The sequence below is a fragment of the Vombatus ursinus genome, unplaced genomic scaffold (assembly GCF_900497805.2).
Source record: "Vombatus ursinus unplaced genomic scaffold, bare-nosed wombat genome assembly UNPS02014797.1, whole genome shotgun sequence".
Classification (NCBI taxonomy): Eukaryota; Metazoa; Chordata; class Mammalia; order Diprotodontia; family Vombatidae; genus Vombatus; species Vombatus ursinus.
The window spans coordinates 466,105-487,995 of NW_020954575.1; the positions used below are offsets into that span (position 1 = coordinate 466,105).

General features: G+C 37.3%; 1 protein-coding gene across 2 annotated transcripts in view; it reads left to right on the forward strand.

Annotated features, from left to right (window-relative positions):
* Positions 1-21,891, forward strand: part of SYNRG (synergin gamma) — a 98,821-nt gene that overhangs the window by 59,723 nt on the left and 17,207 nt on the right. For both annotated transcript variants that reach the window (XM_027870349.1, XM_027870350.1), the window contains 6 exons: positions 2,040-2,996; positions 11,037-11,624; positions 13,902-14,065; positions 17,452-17,505; positions 18,660-18,756; positions 19,260-19,408. In XM_027870349.1, coding sequence (XP_027726150.1) covers positions 2,040-2,996; positions 11,037-11,624; positions 13,902-14,065; positions 17,452-17,505; positions 18,660-18,756; positions 19,260-19,408 — 2,009 coding nt within the window. The remainder of the gene's footprint in view (positions 1-2,039; positions 2,997-11,036; positions 11,625-13,901; positions 14,066-17,451; positions 17,506-18,659; positions 18,757-19,259; positions 19,409-21,891) is intronic.

Below are 21,891 nucleotides of genomic sequence, written 5' to 3' on the forward strand. Positions count from 1 at the left end.
TCTATTGGATTTGCTTATGCAGAAACTTTTTTTAAATGTATGAAATAAAAATTGATATTAAATTAATAAATATTACAAAATCTATTATTATTGAATTGTGATTTCAAGTATTGAAGACCATCCTTCGTGACTTAAGAGTTGAGATTCCGTTGATATGTGCTTTGTTTTGCAGGATCTTTTTAAAAGACATGTTTACATGATGGTTCATATGCTGCTGTTTTCCTTACACAGGAAAAATAGTTTTCTTTAACAATTGATGGGAACATTAAAGCAAACGTTTTGAGATTATTCAGACATGAATTTTAGATAATAAGCATTTATTAAACACTTAGCTGTGTGCCAGGAATTGTGCTATAGTACCAAAACAGAAGTAAGCAATCCCTACGCTCAAGAGACTTACATCTATATACATACATATATATAGGTATATACAAAATAGACATAAGGTAATTTTAAGGAGAGGGCACTGGGAAGTGAGGAGAGAGTAGAATTATGAAAACTTTTGTGTAGAAGGAGGTGCTTGAGCCAAGACTTGAAGGAAACTAAGGATTCTTAGAGGCAGATGTGAGGAAGGAGTGCATCCCAGCAATACGAAAGTCTAAGAACCTGGAATTAGAGTGCCATTTGTAAGCAGCAGTAATAAGTCCAGTTTGACCAGACTGTAGAGTGAATAAAGGGAAGTAATGTCATAAAACTGGAAAAGTGGCTTAGCCATATGTTATAGTAATATTTTATGTAATTTTGGTTTGTCTATTTTTGCTGTATTTCTAGTTAATTCCCGGGGGGAGAGGAGGTGATGAGATGGATAAATAGAATATTTATTAAATACTATGTACCAAGTTCTGTGCTGCCTAATCTTTGCTTTATGAAAGACTTTTAGAAAGTTGGAAAATTAAGACTAAACACATCTTAAATACTATGGATATTAGTGATGATATTGCTACTATAGGAACTCTGTCAATCTTAGGCCCAGATAATTGGCTTATATTTTCAACTAAACCTGGTTTAATTCCTTAAAGAAAGGTTTCTGTATAGTATTTTCATTTGCCAACAAAATTTTGTTAGCAGCCTTTTCCTTAGGCTATTTGGACACAAAACCAAAATTTTAACCATGTCTCTTCTGTGATTGCCAGAATTCCATTGTGTTTAAGTGAGAATAATGCCTAATTGGACCTAATAAGGAAGTGTGTCCTAGCTTAAGGGAAGCTAGAAACATAAGGAGCAAGACTTATATTTTCTGGTTGAGTACCTTTTTTTAGAATTCTGAACCTTTTTATTGTTAAGTTTCGGGGGAAGATGAATAAATCAGCAAACATGTAAGTGCTTACGATGTACTGTGCCTGTGCTAGATACTTGGGAATTCTGTGGCATTAGATGGCGTTTTTGGGAAAGGTGACTCTTGTACCCTTATTTTTCTCTTTCCAATGAAGTTTTCTTTTAAATTAATGCCCATGTGATTCAGGAATATCAGATATCTAGTCCTGGATTTAAAATGCACAGTTAAACAAAATGTTGTATTCCTTGGGTATTAACACAGAATGTCTTATTACTTCACCAATACCATTAGTTTGTATGTACCTCCCCTTATTGCTTAATGTTTAAAGGATTTATTTTTGGTAGACCACCATTCCAGTGTGTAGCTCTCCAGTATTGCTTCACTGCATGCTTAATTGGCCATCTACAGGGATAGAAAGTAGTGAAGCCCTGACCCTGACAATAAAATGGCTGTAATTGCCAATTCTGGTCATGAAGCCATTTGAGGAAATAACTAATTAAAAGGCATTTGATGAATGAAATGGACCATAAAGCATCAGCAGGGTTTTTATTTATTTCCCTATCCATGGATTTCAAATTTCAGTATGGGAATAATCTGTGGTTTCCAAATTGGAGGTATAGAAGAGGGTGAATACAAAAAGATCATGTGGTAGTTAAATACGTGTCCTCAACGCAGTAGTAGAAAAGGAGTTAATAAGTATATTTGACACTTTGCAGGAAATCGGATTTTAAGTTGAATATCCTTGTTCCCTTTTTCATTCCAGGAGATAGCCTTGCAGAATTCAGATCTACAGGAACTGATGATGGTTTCACAGATTTTAAAACAGCCGACAGCATATCACCACTAGAACCGTCAATAAAAGACAAAATGTTTCCAATACCCTTCCCCTCTTTAACTGTACAACAGAAACAACAAACACAAGCTAAAAATCATCTGAACTTGGCAGACTTAGATATGTTTTCCTCTGTTGGTGCCCCTGGTGAGAAACCACTTTCTTTTCCAGATGCATTTAGCTCATCAAAATCATTGTCCATGCGGCCACTCCCAACAACTGCTGCTGCAACCACTACAACATCAGCACCAACTAAAAATTCTAGCTTAGCTGATGACTTTGGAGAATTCAGCCTTTTTGGGGGATATTCCAGTTCAGCATCTGTTGGGGGACAGGATGACTTTGCAGATTTTATGGCTTTCAATAATAGCTCCGGCTTGTGTGAGCATAAGGCAGATGATAAATACGATATTCTTAAAGAAGAAGCTAGCACTGTTCCTCTGACTGGCAGCATAGGCAACACAATGAGAAATGGGCAAAACTCTTCAACTGCTGCTCCAACCAAATATGATGTCTTCAAACAGCTTTCTCTGGAGGGCTCTGGAATAGGTGTTGAGGAGTTGAAAGATAGTACCCCTCCAGGGAAAAGTGATGACGACTTTGCTGACTTCCATTCAAACAAATTTTCATCTCTGTGTGGTAATTCAGATAAATCTCTGGTGGAAAAAGTGGTAGCTTTCAGGCATGCCAAAGAAGACTCTGCTTCAGTGAAGTCTTTGGACCTGCCTTCCATTGGTGGTAGCAGTGTTGGCAAGGAGGACTCTGAAGATGCGCTATCTGTCCAGTTTGACATGAAACTAGCTGATGTAGGAGGAGATCTTAAGCATGTCATGTCTGATAGCTCTTTGGATTTGCCCACAGTTAGTGGCCAGCATCCGCCTGCAGCAGGTGAGGAATTGGTGCGATTGCTCTGGTGATAGTCGTAGATTTCAAAGATAATTCTGTGTTGCTGATTTACAGTATTAATGCTCTGACCCTTTACCATTGTGAAAGGTTCTTTCATAGCAAACTCCTTAGTTGCCAGTATTCCTCCAAAACACTGTAATTGTTGACTTTTGTGACCACTTGCTGAGATTGGATAGTTAAAATACTTTTGGTTTTGAGATCTTAACACCAGTTTGGTGTCGCTAAGGCACATTAACACTTAACAGTTAGAGAAGCCCAGCATTGCCAGGGATTTGAACAAACGTTTTCAGTGTTAGCAGTGCTCCTCCAGTTCTGCCTGTGAGGTCAGTGTACCTCTCTTGCTTTCTCTTGTATTACGGGCAAATTTTACAGCTACCCAGAAGTGATCAACTTAATGTTCTAATTGGGTTTACAGAAGCACATTCTATGCCAAGAGTAAAAGCTTCTAACTAAACAACCCAGCATTGTAATATGCCCTTTCAAAAAAGGAAGAAAAAAGACTGTACTGATGCCATGTGTTTCAGGTACTGGCAAAGAAGGAAGTTATGCATTGTTACTGTCAGTGAAATCACAATTTTCAGTGTTAACATTAATAGTATCATTTAATTATAACAAATCTGTCAATGCTAGGATAGATGAGCACTAGCTAGCTGTTTGGTGAAAATCAGTTAGCTGAATGTATCGTATTAAGTGGCCCTCTTTAAACTCTCTATGAAGTTAGATAGTAGAAAAACATATGAAACAAGTGTATCCAGTCTTACTTCATAGCATAAAAACTAATTTCCCAAGTGTCCTAGTTTTTTTTCTTTTGATATGTACATAGAGAGACAGTTAAACCTATTTTGTGGCCTTTAATAATGAGAACTATCTCAGTATTACTGTATTATTATAAAGAAAGCATTATGCATTTGAAAGTTTTTTGAATGGGAGGGGGACACACTGTTAACTGTAAGAATTATTACTGTAAGGATCAATTATTTCCATAAGAGAAATTTCTTCCAAGTTTACAGATCTGGACTAAAAATTATATAGTTCTGTAGTTTTGCATCATATGGTATTTTTATGTCAGAAAACAAACCTGGATCTTTCTCTTGGGTCCCTGAGTGTGTGCAGGACATGAACAGGACATGTTCCTGGCAAGGGTTCTGAAACCAGGAGCAGCAGCAATTAGCAAGACGTTCATATTTCATGTTGCTGCTTGGCAAAGTGTTCTAAATGCAGCAGACTCTCCAAATAGCACCTCATACTCTTGAATGTTTACTTATTTTTTAATGTGCTTTTTCTCAAATATTTTTCTCTTTTTTTTTTCTTTTTCAATACGGTGATTTTGCTTTTTTTTTTTTTGTACAAGCTAGCTTTTGGGCTATGACAGTTAATTGCAGACTTCTCTGTTTTGTGAAAATTGTCTTCATTTATATCTAAAAATAATAGCTTGTAACCTGGGTACTTTTGGACACTGAAGTTATTAATTAGAAGCTATTTTTCTGAAAGTAAGTCTGTATTCTTTCACAATGCCAAGCTAAATGTTTTCACAAGGAGAGTTTTACTCCAGCCCTTTTCTGTTTTAGTCTTCTAACTGAGCTTGCTCTGATTTATTTGTTAAAATAACCTCCTGTGCTCGTGTTCTTTTATGTATGTTTGGAACATTTCCAGCTTTGAACCTGTAATGTTCAAGCCAAGTCTCTTCAGTTTGCATATATTCTTAAAAGCATATTGTTTCCTCCTCCCTTTGATCTGTAAATTTCATGTCAGAAAGAAGCAGTATCCCTTTAGAGTCGTTAGCAAGGGTTGTTGTCTGACCATTGTGCTACCTTCAAGGTGCACAAAATTACTGCATTAAAGTGTTAAAGGGAATCAATGGCAATGAATTTTGAAAGCTGATTTGACTTTACCAATGAACATCATAGTATCCTACCCTCTGAGTTTGTAGGTTGCATAAATTCCTTAGTAGGGAAATAAGCAATGGACTTCACTAGAGCTGGTAAAGAGGGAATAAAATTCAATTTCTGAGGACCTTAATCCTATTGAGTGACCTAAGTTAACTCTGTAAAAGGATACTGTCTCTTTATACTTTGCTATAATTCTTTGTATGGAAGATAGATAATACTAATAACTTTGCCTGATTTCTTGCATATATTCAAGTTAACACTTTGAGTACTTACTGCATATAGTTTTGACTAGAGTGCTTTGATATTTTCCCCTCTAAATTTAACCTCTTCATTTAAATATTTTGATTAATGTTCAGTCGAGTTAAGACCATCTTATTCTATTTTAACTGCAGCAGGAGCTCACCCTTATTTGTAATATTATGAAAGGGTTAGCAAACCAGCTGCATCTGCCTCCCTGTGTAGTAGCTCTTCTTTAACATTAAAAATCTCTGTATTTTAATCAATACCTGGTTTTTTGCTGCTTTTCTGATGTCTTTTTTCAATTTAAACATTTTCTGTGTGAATGTGCCTTCTCAAACTTGCGTTAGTATATTCCTCTGCAAATACTGGACCTGCATGCTTATTCTGATGACTCCCTTTTGAGCTCTTCTGTATCACTATCATTTTTGTGATCTGTAAGTCCTGTGTTAATAAATAATACCTTGGCATATTTTGAAAGTGTGGGGGTGTGTGTAATTTGTACCTGGGGAAGATAAAACATAGAGATAGAACTTGAGCCATACCTAAGTTCAGAGTCAGTAGTATCCCCAGAGCTGCTGCTTCTTTGTTTTAGATTATCCCAATTCCCATTTCCTATAGAAATACTGTAGCTGTTTGGGAAGAGGGTATTTAAAAAAATTTTTTTTAATTCCATTGATAACAAGTCCTTTCACGTGCTTTTTGTAGATATTGGACTTGTACTGTTCCTTTTAAATATTGGAGAACCCCCCTACCTTTTTAAAGTAAGCTTTCTCTGATTTTTTCTGGAGGGAGGAACCATGTGAGTGTGTTTTATGGTTTAATAAATATTATAAGAGCCTATCCATACAAGGTATCTACAAATTCATTTCAAAATAGCTCATCAAATGGTTTTGACATGACTTTTGGTCACCATAGACCTGCTCTGAATTTAAATTGATGATCCTTCAGTGAAAACTGTTTACAGCTAATCCCTGGAGGGCTTAAGGCCTGAATGTGAGCTAGATTCAGAATTAGTTCCTATGTCCTCTGGTATTTCAGAGCACTTTTTTTTTTTCAAGCATCAGAATTTAGTTTGAAGTCTGATTAAGTTTTCATTTACTACTAATAATCTATGAAACATGAATTCCCCTCACTCCCAAAATAACTTTGGATGTGTCAGACAGAATCCATATTTTAAAACGTTTTTATTTTAAAACCAATTTCCAGAGCTACCAATACAACTTAGGAGCCTGTGTTAGTCAAATGTATATGCTGTTTTAGAGCAGAATGGAGGAGAAACCTGTAGGTATTGTTAAAAACCTTGTGGAGGGTGGTAAATATTCTACACTAAATTTTAAATCAGAAGACTTCATTCTTGATTGAAAAATAAAGGAAATTTAACTGAGGCAAGAAGTTATAACAAGATAGCTGGAGAAGGGAGTCTACTATGTATTGAAAATGAATTTCTGGGGATGAATTCAGATTATTTGGTATAACCACATCTAAAGGACAGAAAGCAGAAGCACTTTTATGGAAAATGCTCTTGTGTGTGTATAGCACAGTGACCCATAAGCCATCCTTAGTATGTGATTGATAAATTGTTTCTTGGTAAATTAATGTCCACTATAACAAATTGATAAGTTCATCTTAAAGGTCCTGCATATTTCTAACAATCAGCAGGGCCTAAAAGACAACTGAAGTGAAAAAGAATCACAGGGAAGGATGTTGAATTTTCAGCCTGTTTTAAAAGGTCAAATTATTTTGTGTTTCCTAAGGAATGAGTTGGAATCTTTATTTTTCTCAGTTGAGTACATTAGACAGTTCTTCTGCAAATGCTATAGAAATGCAATGGAACTTTTAAGAATAGAAAATGTGTTACTGAAAGAAGTCAACCTTGGACCATGTGGAATTGTTCTGTCTCTAGTTGGGAGGACTCCCTCATGTTGCCCTCTAGGACAGTCTGTGTCTCTGTTGCATTGCCATACTAGTCAACGTGGGAGTGGATGGGACAGCGTTTGGGGTTCTGATCAGTTGCCTAATGGTGACCACCTAGCTACTAGTCTTCTCCACCCTCCTGAGTTGTTGGCATGAATGTGAAAGATGTCAGCAGTCCTTCATCCTCTTCTTTTTTAGGTAGCCACTTAACATTATCAAGCTTAATGTAGGGATCATAGAAATTGTAACTTGTTTATGGATTATGTGGATATAAAATAAGATGGGTAATTAAATTTATACTAGTCAGTTCAAATGAAAAATGGCAGCCTTTATGTATATAAGTAATACTGGAAAGCAGTTCTGTGTCACCATTTAATAGCTTGTCAGAAATCTTCTATGATCTGTCATTCTTTTCTTCAACAGCACCAATCCCAACAACTTTGTGACTTTTCATAGACTGATGTCAGACTAGATTTATAATTAGTAAAGAACATCAGACTTTTGGCTATTCTGAGATGGTAGTATGAAACTAGGGGATGAGAGAAACTGAAAATTAACATTACACAGTAGGTTGTGGTAGATGAGGTTCAGGTTAATATTGAGATTCAAATGATCCTTCTTCCCTGATCCAGTAGACATTTTTGTTACCCCATGAGACTCTATCCCTGGGATAATGGAATTTATTCTCTGTCCCCATTCCAGAACACTTGTCTTGATTATCTGGACATGTGCCTGGTGTTTTAGAAAAACTCTAAATGGAAATGACTCCCAAACCCTGTGCTTCCTACAGTAAAAGTGGTAATAGTATGAACTCTTATCTTTTTATTTAGAGTGTACCTTTTGCCAACATTGATCTAAAATTCAAAATTAATTTTTAAAATATATTGTTGTTTCAGAAGTCTCATCTCAAAATTGGCTTTTGAAAGTATTGAATTTTTTGTGCATGCAACAAAAAGAACAAGTGTTTCGACTAACATTTGTTCAAGGGAATGTAAATATAGGTTTTGGTGGGAATCTCTAATGTTACTGCTATAGCATGAGCAAGAAATCCATATGTGATTTGTGATCCATGGTGAAAAAGCAGATTGTATAGTTCTTTGCTTTGTTCTATCCCCTAGGCACACTGAAGAAGTTGATGTTGTAGGACATGCCTGGTATCAAACATAAATACGTATATTTAAAGCACACAGTTATAAGTGCATTCTCTTGAGCTCAATTATGGCCCAACTTAGTACAATCCAAGAATATTCCAAAATTTGAAATGCAGTACTTGTTCCTGGTTCATTTTATTGTGTTTCAGACTCTTCTTGCTTTTCTTTCCTTTTTCTATCACAATTTGTCAAATTGAAAACTGAGCTATAGAAGCTTCAGTGATTACATAATGTAAGGTAATAGGTGTAACCTTAGTTTGCCAGACAATTTTCCTGTCATTTATACCGTATCTCTTACAGAAAGTCTTAGCTTGGCAATCTCTTCAGTATTATGAAGAATATTATACTCTAAGATATATATTGTATATATATGTAGAGTGAGGATGGGGGAGGAATGAAATGCTTGTAAAGTTTACCTTGAAGGAAAATGCACAGATGTCACAGAGATTTTGTACTCCTTAGCAATGTTAAGATTTTAGCAATCACAATGACATTCCTGATGATGTCAGTAAACATTTTTTAACTTTTTAAAAGTAAACCAGCATACAAAATAACAATTTTAGCTGGTGATTTTTTTCCCATACTTGACATTTACAAACCAGTTTAGAAAAAGTAGACACTTGAAAATCAACTTTTGATTTTTAAGTAGGTTAACTGCTCATTATTTTAAAATTCTTAAAAAATTTTCCAACTCTTGGCATGTATCTTATTTGGGATATTTCTGTGATTTATTACAAAACATATGTTTTTGCTGGTCTTGTTTTTTGAATTGGAATTTGTTGAAGATTTGAGTGTGTAGTTATACAAATAATTTCAGTCTTGCCAGCTTAACTATTTAATTAAAATGCTATTTTTATAATTATATACAATCATTCATGGTTTTTTTTTTAAATTATTGCCATAATTGCACAAGGGAGCTTTTTATTTCCATGGAAACTGGCTTGCAATTTTTAACTGGAGCTAATTTTTCATTAAGTTGATTTCCAACATCTAGGAAATTTCTAATTTTTTTTTAGTAGATGGGATGATAGAAACCAATTCTTAACATAGCTTCATGAACTATCATTCTGCTATATTCCAATAATAAGTGTCCCCATTGTAAAATATTCTCCTCAATCTATCACTTGAAGGCACTGATTACATTTAGTTGAAACAGCCTTCTATTTAAATTTCACCTTATTTGAGAACCTGTTGTTACCTTTAAGGAGGAGAGATAAGAGCATTCACACTTGGATTTTTCTTCATAGTGATAGTGCTATCTTCTGTACATTTGAATTCACCATATTTTCAACTTGATTTTTTGAATGAGCCATAATTGAAGGGGTAACATGTAAAACCCTGTCATCCTGTGAAAGACACTTAATTTCCTGGAAAGTGTTCCTTTTTAAGCATGCAGATTAAAAAAAAATTATCTTAATTCCCTTTACCTAACTGAATTGAGAGAGAGAGAGATTTGGGATATTCTATGCAAACGGCTATGGAGATTTCATGTCCTTTAACTAACCCAGTGTTTCTGGTTATGAAAAAAGAACAGAATGGTATGCTAGCCTGGCAGAGTGGGATGGTGGATAATAAATATGAGTCTGAGAAGCTGACATATTACTTGTCTGCCTCACCTAGGTAGTAGTATTCAAGTGAGAAGAGGTGCATTTTAAACAGTCTAAGCCCATAGGCCCAATCATGCCATAGGAAAAAGCATGCTGACAGTACCAACTTCTTCAAACCAGCCATATTTAACTTCATGGTTACTATTTGAAAACCCATTAAGAAACCCTTTTGCCTTTCCTTCTCCCACAAGTAGTAGTTTGTTGTTTCTTTCTTTCTTTTTTTTTTTTTTTGACTTGGAAACCATTTCATTTAAGACACTAAGCAGTAATTTAGCTTCATTTCATTCACAAATATCTACTTCATGTTTTTAGTAGCCCTGTTTAAGCTCTCACTTGTTAGTGCCAGCAAAAACATACCAAGCACATACTTGGATTTTAGATGCTTTGTATTATGTTTTCTGGCTTGGGGTTTTCACTTAAAAAAGAAAGAAAAAAAAGAGATGAGGAAGAAGAAGAAGAGGAAGAAAAAGTTGAATAAGAAGCAGGCAGCTTGATAAGAACCAGACCTTTGTTATTAAAAACAGTTTTATGGGCTAAAGTAGATGATCGGATTGTTTCCTTCCTCACACCTGTCACAACAGTGGGAAGCACACAGTGGCCCAAATAATGACGGGTAAGTAACTGCCTAATTGAAGCCCCACTTAGAGCATTTTTGGTTCAGTCTGAAACAAAGTCCTTACTAATTAAAAGGTAGGACCTGTATTGACGTTTTCACCTTAATTTTAATGTTAGAAATCTTTTGTTTTTCTTTTTAATTACCCTGTACATATACATATGCTTTTCTTCTTTCTCTTACACTTGTGTTCTCTGAGGAGCATTTTCTGGGCAAAGTCGGGACAAAGGTAAATAGTTAAAGTGACAAGTTTGGTTTGTTTTGTTTTTTGTTTTTTTCCAACCAAGTAGTGTGTTATTAATGATTTATTTTATATACATAGTTATCCATACATTAGTTACAAAAGATCTAAAAGTTTTATCATAAACAACACATAATTAGTAGTCTTATGTGTAATGGTTTTCTCTTTTCATACCCAAAGAAAATGGTTTCATATAGTTGAATATAAACCTCAATCCCACTTTGACCTGAGGTGTACTTTTAGTTTATTCCAACATAACATAAAACTCCAAACCTGATGCTCCATACATTTCACATATGCATAGTTTAGGGAATTCTACTTAGATAATGAGCATTTCTTTAATTGTGTGGTCTTATTTTCCTTTCAGATGTCGACGACTTAAAGTATGCTACTTTGGGGACTTATGGTAGCAATTCTGCAGGGAGTACCCTTGCAAGCTATGACTGGTCTGACAGGGATGATGCTTCTCCTGGCAGAATGCTGTCTCCGTTTGCCCTCTCAGCAGGAAGTGGTTCCTCCTCAGCTACTTCAATTCTTCAGAAGAAAGAGACTTCATTTGGCAGTTCAGAAAACATTACCATGACAACAGTTTCCAAAGTGACGACCTTTCCAAGTGATGATACTCTCCCCGAGGCTACGTTTTCAGCTTTTGAAAACTTTAAAAATAGTATTTCCCAGCCCGTTGAACAAAGAGACATCAAGAGTGGGGATTTCATAAAAACACAGGACCTACCCGCAACCGAACAGAGCCAAGAAACCATGTATTCAGTGTCAGTTGCCAGTGTTGTATCTCAGGAAACTCCAAAAGAATGCCCTGATGACTTTGGAGAGTTTCAAAGTGAAAAGCCCAAAATCAGTAAATTTGACTTTCTGATGGCTAATACACAAAGCAAGATGAAATCTAGTGAAGAAATGATCAAAAATGAACTGGCTACTTTTGACCTCTCCGTTCAAGGTGAGCAAATTAAGGGCCGATTTTGCTGTCATGGTTTTGCCTCTTGGTGTTAAATATTCTTTCTTAATTATAAATATTTTGTTTCCTATTACCAAGGAAAGAAACATTTTCTTTTTTTAAATTCAATTTATTTTATTTCCAGTTCCAAATTCTCTCCCTTCTCCCTCCCCCACACCTACTGAAAAGGCAAGAAAAACAAAATCCAGGGGCAGCTAGGTGGTGCAGTGGATAGAGCACCAGCCCTGAAGTTAGGAGAACCTGAGTTCAAATCCGGCCTCAGACCAAACACTTGACACTTGCTAGCTGTGTGACCCAGGGCAAGTCACTTAACCCCAATTGCCTTAAAAAAAAAAAATTAAAAAAAAAGAAAAAGAAAAAAAAGGAAAAACAAAATTCATTACAAATTTCCACATTAAACATGTCCAAAAAAAAAAAGTAATAGAAGAAAGTATGTTCAGTCTGTACTCTGCATCCATCAACTCTCTGGAGGTGGATAGCATGTTTTCATCATGAGTCCTTGGGAATTGTGGTTGGTCATTGTGTTGATCAGAGTCACTAAGTGAAAGAAATATTTTCTCGGCATGAAATTAGTGTCTACGGGAAAAGGTTGAATGAGTTTCTTTAGGACTGAGCTGAGGCCAGTAGGACAAATACAGTGAGATAAGATGTTTAGTGGGCTAAAGAAACCTAGATAATAGTATGTAGCTAGTAGTTCACTTGGTTAGAGCACACTGCTAAGGAAACCGAGGTGTCATAGGTTTGATTCTGATGTGTGGGCCATACCTCTTAATGCCATCTTGCAAACAAATGCTTTTGGGAGATTGGGAGAAGTGAATCAGTAATAAATTCAGTATTTTGGGTTCAAAAAAAAAATCAAAGGCATATGTCCATGGCCTCTAGAATTGAGATCAAAGAAGGAAGATTGAAAAACATCAATATGTAGCTTCCCAGACAGAATGAATAGCAAAAGGAAATTTGTGTTTCTTTTTTTTTTAATTAATTTATTTTGATTTATCAACAATCACTTCCATATGCTTTTGAGTTTAAAATTTTTCTCCCCCTCCCTCCCCAAGACAGCACACAGTCTGATATAGGCTATACATATACATTCCTATTTAACATTTTCACATTAGTGATGTTGTAAGTAAGAAGTAGAACCAATAGGAGGAACCTCTTTCCAGAAAGAGGAAATGAAACTCAACAGAAGAAAAAAAAATAGGAAATAGTATGTTTCGATCTGCATTCAAACTCCATCATTCTTTCATTGGATGTGGATATCATTTTCCATCACGAGGCCTTTGGAGATGTCTTAGATCCTTGTATTGCTAGGAGGGGTTAAGTTTATCAATATTAGTCATAGCACAACATGGCTGTTACTGTGTTGAACATTCTCCTGGTGCTGCTCACTTCACTCAGCATCAGACCATACAAGTCTTTCTAGGTTTTTCTGAAGTCTGCCTGTTCATCATTTCTTATAGCACAATAGTATTCCATTACATTCATATACCACAACTTGTTCAGCCATTCCCCAATTGGTGGACATTCTCTCAATTTCCAGTTCTTTGCCACCACAAAAGGAGCTGCTATTGGGGCAGCTAGGTGGCGCAGTAGATAGAACACCTGCCCTTGGAGTGAGGAAGACCTGAATTCAAATCCAACCTCAGACACATAACCCTCACTAGCTGTGTGACTCTGGGCAAGTCACTTAACCCCAATTGCCTCACCAAAAAAAAAGAAAAAGCTGCTATAAATATTTTTTGCACATGTAGGTCCTTTTCCCATCTGTGTGATCTCTTTGGGATGTAGCCCTAGAGTGCTATTGCTGGGTCAAAGGGTATACACATTTTTATAGCCCTTTGGGCATAGTTCCAAATTGCTCTCCAAAATGGTTAGATCATTTCACAACTCCACCAACAACGCATTAGTGTTCCAGTTTTCCCACATCTTCTCCAACATTTATCATTTTCTTGTTTTGTCTTCTTGGCCCATCTGATGGGTATGATGTGGTACCGTGAGTTGTTTTAATCTGCATTTCTCTAATCAATAGTGATTTAGAGCATTTTTTCATATGACTATAGATGACTTTAATTTCTTCATCTGAGAACTGCCTGTTCATATCCTTTGATCATTTATCAATTGGGGAATGATGTGTTTCAAAATACTGAAAGATACAAATACTTTGTCTTAAGATTTCCCTGACTGAGTTTACAATAGAGTCTAAAGTCATGAAACATTAAGTAATAGAAACCTTTTGATTGCCCTTTCAATACTTCTTAGGGTCTCACAAGAGAAGTTTGAGCCTTGGTGATAAAGAAATAAGCCGTTCCTCTCCATCTCCGGCTTCAGAGCAACCTTTCAGAGATCGTTCCAACACTCTCAGTGAAAAGCCTGCTCTGCCTGTTATCCGGGATAAATACAAAGACCTAACTGGGGAGGTGGAAGTAAGTATGATTACTTGACACACGAGACATGTAGATTGCCTGGGCTTTGCTCCCAGGACATGGCACTTTTATAATTTCACATGAAGAAAGTGTTTCTTAAGGAACTTGAGAAAATTTTCTTTGTTCCTGTGATTTCATTGGGAGAGGCATCAGCTGCAGTGAAGATGATGTAATGAAAATGTGAATCCATTTGTGAACCTCCTCAAAAATAGCATCCTGTAAATGGAGTCAGTGTGGGACTCAGACTGTGTTCCTGGGATTCCTGGGATGGGGAGTTGTGCCTTCATTTCTAAATACGCCAATCTTACCGGTTAGCTACGCTTGTTGCGTCTTAGCCACTGTAGTTAATAGTTTTACAGTCATTTTACCTTTGAAGCACAGAGATGATGTGATGCTTGTATTTCTATTGGTGTGGTATCATGGCAAGAGCACTGGATTTGGAATCGAAGGCCCTGTGTTCAAATTCCATTTCTGCTCTTTAACTATCTGTGTGACCTTGGTGGGGCACGGGTGGGAGAGGGAACATTTCTGGATCTCAGTTTTCTTCGATCTGTAAGTTGAGGTTGTATTAGATGATCTCAAATCTTTTCTAGCTCTAAACACCACAGTCGCAGTCAGAATCATGTATTCGTCACCTAGCCTTTATTTTAAGTAAGAATCATCATGACTTGGTCGGTAGACAGACTCTGATTTTCTTTTAACAAATATTTTCAAAGCAACTGGTCCAAATATTGTCGACTAATCACTTAACCTTTCTGAATTTCAGTTTCCTTATCTATAAAATGAGGATTATAAGAGCACCTATCTTGGTTGTTGTGGGGATCAAATGAGAAAATATTTAAAATCAAATTAAGCAAACCTTAATGCTCTTCATCAATATGAACTATTGTTGTTATTATCTTGAACATGAGGACCAGGATGAAAATGTTGAAATGCTATTCCATTGCATTATAAAAATGTTTAAATATCTCCAGGTTTAAACTAGCAGATCAGCCATTATAACTTGATCACAAAATCCCTCAACCTTCTCAATCCTAGTGGACTCATTCTCTGCCCTATTTCAGGCCCACACAGATATGGGCAAATCTAATACCTGACCAGCTCTTAGAGTTTTGCCCTCCTCCAAGATCTGGAGCTTTGAAATTCTGCTTTTTGACCATAGTCTCCTTTCCTACTTCTCCTACCCTCATTCTGAAACCTACTTTTAGTGCTTATCTTGACCTTTCTCTGTTCTTGACTTCAACAGAGAAAGTGAAACTGAGCTAATTTCCCCCACTACAGATTTGTGGTATAATTACAGCTAGGCTTTTAGTGCTGTTTGACAAGCCTGTTGTACTTGCCTTTTTTTTCTTTCAGTTAAGCATTTATTTTCTTTCCCACCACCTCCATTGAGGACAAAAGAAAAACTGAAACCTTTGCAACAAATATTTCATCAAGTAAAACAGATTCCCCCTTCCTGATTTCCTGTCCTTACCTTTCAACGACTGCTTCAGACCTTTTCTTCTTTCTTCTTGATGCTAAACATGCCCATAACCCCATACTTAGAGCAGATGGCAAAGTCTCTTGCTTTGCTGAGAAGGTTGAGGCCATCAAGTGTGGCCTTAATTCTTTTTATTCAAACCTCAATGTTATTTTTCCCTACTTCTCCTTCTACCCTCCCTCCACAGACTTGCTTTTCCTAGTGCCTGTTAAATCTAATCTGTCAACCAGTACCTTTGATCCCATTCCTTGCTGCTGTCCCTCCCCCCTCAACTCTAATCCAGCTGCTAGTCCTACTCTTTCATGCATCTTCAACATGGCTCTTCCATATCTGTCCACAAACATGTGCAGGCCTCCCCAACCTAAAAAAGCCTTCTCATGATCCTTAAAACTCATGCCACTACTTGCTGTTACATACATTCTCTTCTACTCCTGCAGCAAGATTTGCATTCCCACCATCTACTGAAATTGTTTTCTCAAAGGTCACTACTTTGTGTGACCTTGGGCAAGTCACTTAACCTCAATTGCCTCACCAAAAAGCAGAAGGGAAAAAAAAGGTCACCACTGATGATCTGATCAACAAATCACCAAATTCTATAGCCTTTATTTAGTCCTCATTGCTGCTTTTGATACTATTGACTTCCCAGAACCCAGTATTGAGTATTCCCTCTTCACTTGGCTTCAGAGATATCTTACTCCCCTACTTTTCCTAAGATCATAGGTCTAAAGCTAGAAAGAACCTTGGAGGTTTTCTATTCCAGGCCCTTTATTTTACCGATGAGAAAACTAAAACCAGAATGTTAAGTGACTTGCCAAAGGTCACATGGAACCAAGATTCAAGGTCCATGTTGACTGGGTTCCAAATTCAGCATTATTTTTTTCGTTATGCCACATTGTCCCCTCTATCCCTTGAACAGCTTCTTTATATCATTTAAAAGATTTCCCCAAACAGTTGATTCTTGACCTTTTTTGGTACATTCTTTCTCTCTTGTAGTCTCACTCTTAACAGTCTCAGCTATCCAACTCTGTGCTAACAAAGTCCCAACTTTGTGTCCGTAGTCCTGACCTTTCTTCTGAGTTCTAAATCCCCATCTCTATCTTCCTATAGATGATCTCTGCCTTAATGATCCACCCGTAAGTAAAACTCACTGTATCCAAAAAAAAAAAGTTTGTCATCTTTCCCTCTAAATTTGTGCCTTCTTCAAGCTTCGCTATTTCTTTCTATAGCCCCTGTATTCACCTGCACTCTCCCACATTTGGAACCTCCTGGAGATTCCTCTTTCTCTCTTCCCTCAGCCAGTCAGTTGCTAGGTCCTCCTATTCTGGGTGAAATATCTGTCCCCTCCCTATTATCATTGCAACCACCCTAGTAGAGGCCTTTATTATGGTTAACCATTGGTGTATCGTCCTTAGAGATCTTTCCACCTCTACTGTCCTTTCCCAGTATTTCACATAGCTGCTAGTATAATTTTTCTTATACATAAATCTCATTATGTCAGTCTTTTCCTCAAACTGTGCTGTTGGTCCAAAATAAAGTTCAAACTTTTCTACCTGGCATTTCAAGTTCTTCTACAATCTGTTTCTGGTCCTTCTATTAGATTTTTACCTCCTTGAGATTAAGTACTTTGACTTAGTCAAACTATTATCTCCCTCAATACCTAGTACAGTGCTTTGCACATAGAAAGCACTTAAATGTATTTATATGCTCTGATGTTGCTTTTATTTGTAAGAGAATAAAAGTCTCCAGAGGACAATCCATTAAGGTATGTGTTTGATCTGTAATAATCACGAGCAAATGAGGAAACTTTCTTACATCCATTGAATTAAAATTACGTAAGCAGAAATAGAAAGCATCATGTCCAACTTGTCCATCGTCCTTTTAAAATAGTCCTTTCTTTTTTTAACAGGAGAGTGAAAGATATGCTTATGAATGGCAGAGATGTTTGGGAAGTGCTCTACATGTGAGTATATAGCTTTCAGTTAAGATGCCTTCAGGTACGTAGTTTTTTTCCTAGGCCACATTTTACCTTCCATAGCACTGAGTAAGGATGTTCAGAAGAGAGAACTGGAATAATATCCTAATTCTAATGACTACTGTAGCATTATTGGTATCAGATATCCAAAATGAAATTCTTTGAAAATTCACCCACCTAAATGAGACTTCTCTTGTTTGGCTTACCAAACCAGTATTCCCTTATGTACCTTCAGCTGTGTTTGAGATGATGAACTACCTTTAACTTTATTGCTCAAGTAAAATAATCTCTAAGTTAGAGATTTTGTGAGCAAAACACAAACCTTATCATTCTAAAGCAGGGAGGAGAGTAGAGAGAATACAGTGGCAGGAGGACAAGAGTAACAGGATGATTTCTTCTTGATTTAATAAAATTCAGAGGGTAGTGCAATATACTGCAAAAGAACACTCCATTTGAAGTTAGAAAATAAAATTAAATCCTGCCTCAGATTCTGCCTATCTGTGTGACCTTGGGTAAATCTTTTGAACTCTCTCAGAGCCTCAGTTTCTTCATATAAAATAAGGGAAATGGATTAGATAATCTCTGACGGGCCCTGCCAGCTCTAAATCTTATGATCTTTATAAACTTCTTTGTAAGTTATGGATCACATAGGTCTGTATTTCAGTAGAAAATTATGTAAAAATATATTGACCACCAGGCTTATAATCTTATTTTCTGGCTATTCAGTTTGGTTGAACAACAATAGTAAATTTATTTTTGTTACTATTAACCATTTTTTAAATATATTTTTATTGATTCTTTTACATCATTTAAATTTCCAACTATAAGCATTCCCCTCCTCCCCACCCCCACCAGAAAGCCATCCTGTATAACAAAGAATATTTTTAAAGAAAAAAAAGAAAATGATAAGATAAACAACCAGCAAAACTGATTTATACATCAAAAAAACTGAAAATATATTCAGTGTTTCATACTTATGGACCTCTCATCTCTGCAAAAGAGTTAGGGAAGGTGTCTTCTCACATCTCTTCCTTGGGGTTGTGGTTTTTCTTTATAATTTTGCAATATTCACTTTTGATTGTGTCATTGATCACTTTTTTATTAGAGATAATCTAGTGACATTGTCATGTCATGTCTTTTAGATCATTAAGAAGGCAAATGACACTCTAAATGGAATCAGTAGTTCATCTGTTTGCACAGAAGTAATTCAGTCAGCACAGGGCATGGAATATTTATTAGGTATGTAACTTTGTGTTTTGCTTATTGAACATGGTGCTTTAAATTTTTATTGTCTGTTTCATATATGCTGTGAAGCATTTTTAATTAACAAAACCTCGAGTCAGATATAATTCATGTTAGAATGACATTTGCAAATGGAGAAAATGAGGACACAGAAGCATCCCAGGACAGTGATAAAATGGGAGTAAGATCAGAAAGTGTGGTTTCTGGATTCTTACTATGTTGTTTGAGTTTCTTCCCTTAACTAGACTTTATGTTCCTCCTTCAGTCAGATCAATACAACTGCCTGCATGGCAACAGATGAACCCTGAAAGATGCTAAAAAGGGTCCATGAAGTATCCAGGCTTGCATGGCGCCCTTGTTCAGATCTTTGTAAAGCCCTTGTGGGGTTTTTAGGGCCAGTGAGGCTTTTGACTCTTTTGTGACAATTTATTTGTTCCAACAAGGGTATTACCTTCACATCTTCACCTGGCATTTCAAACCTTTACTCTCTCTGTTGACAGGTGTTGTCGAGGTATACAGGGTAACCAAACGCGTGGAGCTAGGAATCAAGGCTACTGCAGTGTGTAGTGAAAATCTTCAGCAGCTGCTGAAGGACATTGATAAGACATGGAACAACCTGATAGGGTTCATGTCACTTGCCACACTCACGGTAAGACCATCCTGTCCAATGCTCTCTTCCCCAGAAACTTTGTTCTTAAAGTAGAGAGGGGCTTTCTTTTGGTTTACTAATAGGAATACTTATGATGCACGATTAATCATTTTTATAACAGGTAAGTGGTGACATTTTTTAGCAGGTGAATTGGCTCCTGAGTGGCTCTGAAGATGTCGCATGATATAGCAAAAAAAAAAGAAAATCGTTTTTTATGCTAGCAATTGGAAGGGCAGGACTTCATCCAAACCACCAGAGAAGTGTTCTAGCCTGTGGGTGAACCTGATTTATTGATTGTTCCTACCAGAAGACAAAATGAATGCACGGTCAGAGAGAAAACAGAAAACTTTAATACCCTTCAACTTCAAATTTATATTTAAAAGACTTGAATTACTGGGATCTGTCTTAAAAGTAACCATATTCTGTGATTACCTAATTAATCAGGTACTGTGGTAGTTGGTGCAGAGAGCTATTCAGCATGAGAAAGACCTAGATTCAGGTCCCACTTTCTGACATACTGAATGTTCAGGAGAGGTACGGAATGATAGTGGGAATGGAAGGACCAAGTGAGGCTTTTTTGAAAATAAGAGAGATATGAGCATATTTGTAGGCAGCAGGGAAGCAGTCAGTAGACAGGGAGAGACTGAAAACAAGTGAAAGAGTGGGCTCGACTGAGGGGGCAAATCTGTTGGAAGAGACAAGATGAAATGGGATCACGTGAGCAGGTAGTGCTTAACCAGGACAAGAGCCGTCAGTCTCATTATGTGAGACTGATATAGGAGGCTGTAGTGGCAGAAGGTGTCTGGGTGATGTGAGGTAAGGAGAGGGAGCTCTCAGGAGATGGCCTCAATTTTTGCTTTAAAATACGAGGCAAGGCTCTCATCTGAGAGGATTGAGGGAAGGAAGTATGGGAAGTTTGAAAAGGTTTGGAAGAGCCACTATAAAGAGTAGGATAGTGAGTTATTTAGGGAGGTGTAGAAGGATTTCCTAGTTGCAGTGAGGGTCCAGTTGAGGTTATATAAAATACATTTGTAGTCAACCAGTCAGCATGGTTTTTTTTATTTTCTCTACCTTTGTTCAGCAGCATGTGTGTAGGAGGTAAGATGGCATATGGTGGGAGTGATTCAAGGCTAAGGCTACAGGGTCAAAATCAGCAATATGAGAAGAGGATAGTATGGAGTTGAACCGGTTCACAAAGGGGTTGAGATGGGGAAGGAAGGAGAATAGAACTAATACAGGGGTGTTGGCCTGAGGGAGAACCAAGGCATTGGGGGATTGGAAGTCACAGTGGACAAAGAGCACAGTTTGGTATTGGAAAGCAGAGAGGTGGAAACCCAATAGACTGTGATCAGATAAGGGAATTTCAGAGTTCATGAACAAGGAACTGATACATTTATGGCATGATGGCACGATCAAGGGTATGACCATCTTAGTGTGGGGCTGAGCCAGTGGGGTAGAAGAATAAGTCATGGGAAATGAATAAGATCTCTCCTTTGCTGAATCTTTGTCCAAGTCATGCCCATTAATTTTGATATCCCACAGAGCTCTGTCTTGGGCCCTTTTCTGTTCCCCCTCCACACTATTTCACTTGGTGAACTCATCAGCTTACATGGATTTAATTACTATCTTTATGCTGAAAATTATTCTCAAATCTACTTATCTAACCCTAACATCTCTCTACTGACTTCTGGTCTCACATCTCTTAACAGGTTAGTTGGAGTTGCCTATTATTTTCAACTGGAAGTTCAGTGAACATCTTAAATTCAACATATCCAAAGCTGAACTCATCTTTCCCCCTAGACCCTCCTCACTTCTACCTTTCCTATTGTTGTAGAGGGCAACAACATCCTCCTAGTCCCCCAGGCTCCCAAGCTAGGTGTCATTTTCAACTTCTCACTATCTTTTAGCCCCTATATACAATCAGTTAATAAGGCTGTTAATGTCATCTTTGCAGCAGCTATCATATCCATCCCCTTCTCTCTTGACAGCTGCCACCCCCTTAGTGCAAGTCCCCATCACCTCACACTTGTACTGTTGCCTGCTCTGCCTTCCTCAAGTCTCCCTACTCTAGTTCATTCTCCATTCAGTTGTCAGAGAGATCTTCCTAAACTGCAAATCTGATCATGTCACCTCCCCTCCTCAATAAATTCCAGTGTCTCCCTATGACCACCAGGATCAAATATAAAATCCAGCCTAGCACCTCTCCCTCACCCCCTCCACCTTTCCAGTTTTCTTATCCCTTATTGTCTCTCTCTGTCCCCCTCCTTTTCCTCTCTCTCTCTCTCTCTTTCCTCTCATGTCTCACACATACACACACACTCTCTCTCTCTCTCTCTCCATACTCTTTGATCCAGTGACACTGGCCTGTTTTGAACAACACACTCCACCCCTCAACTCCAGACACTTTCTCTGGCTGCCCCCATGTCTGGAATGTTCTCCCTCTTCACCTCTGCCTTCTGGCTTCACTGGATTCCTTCAAGGCC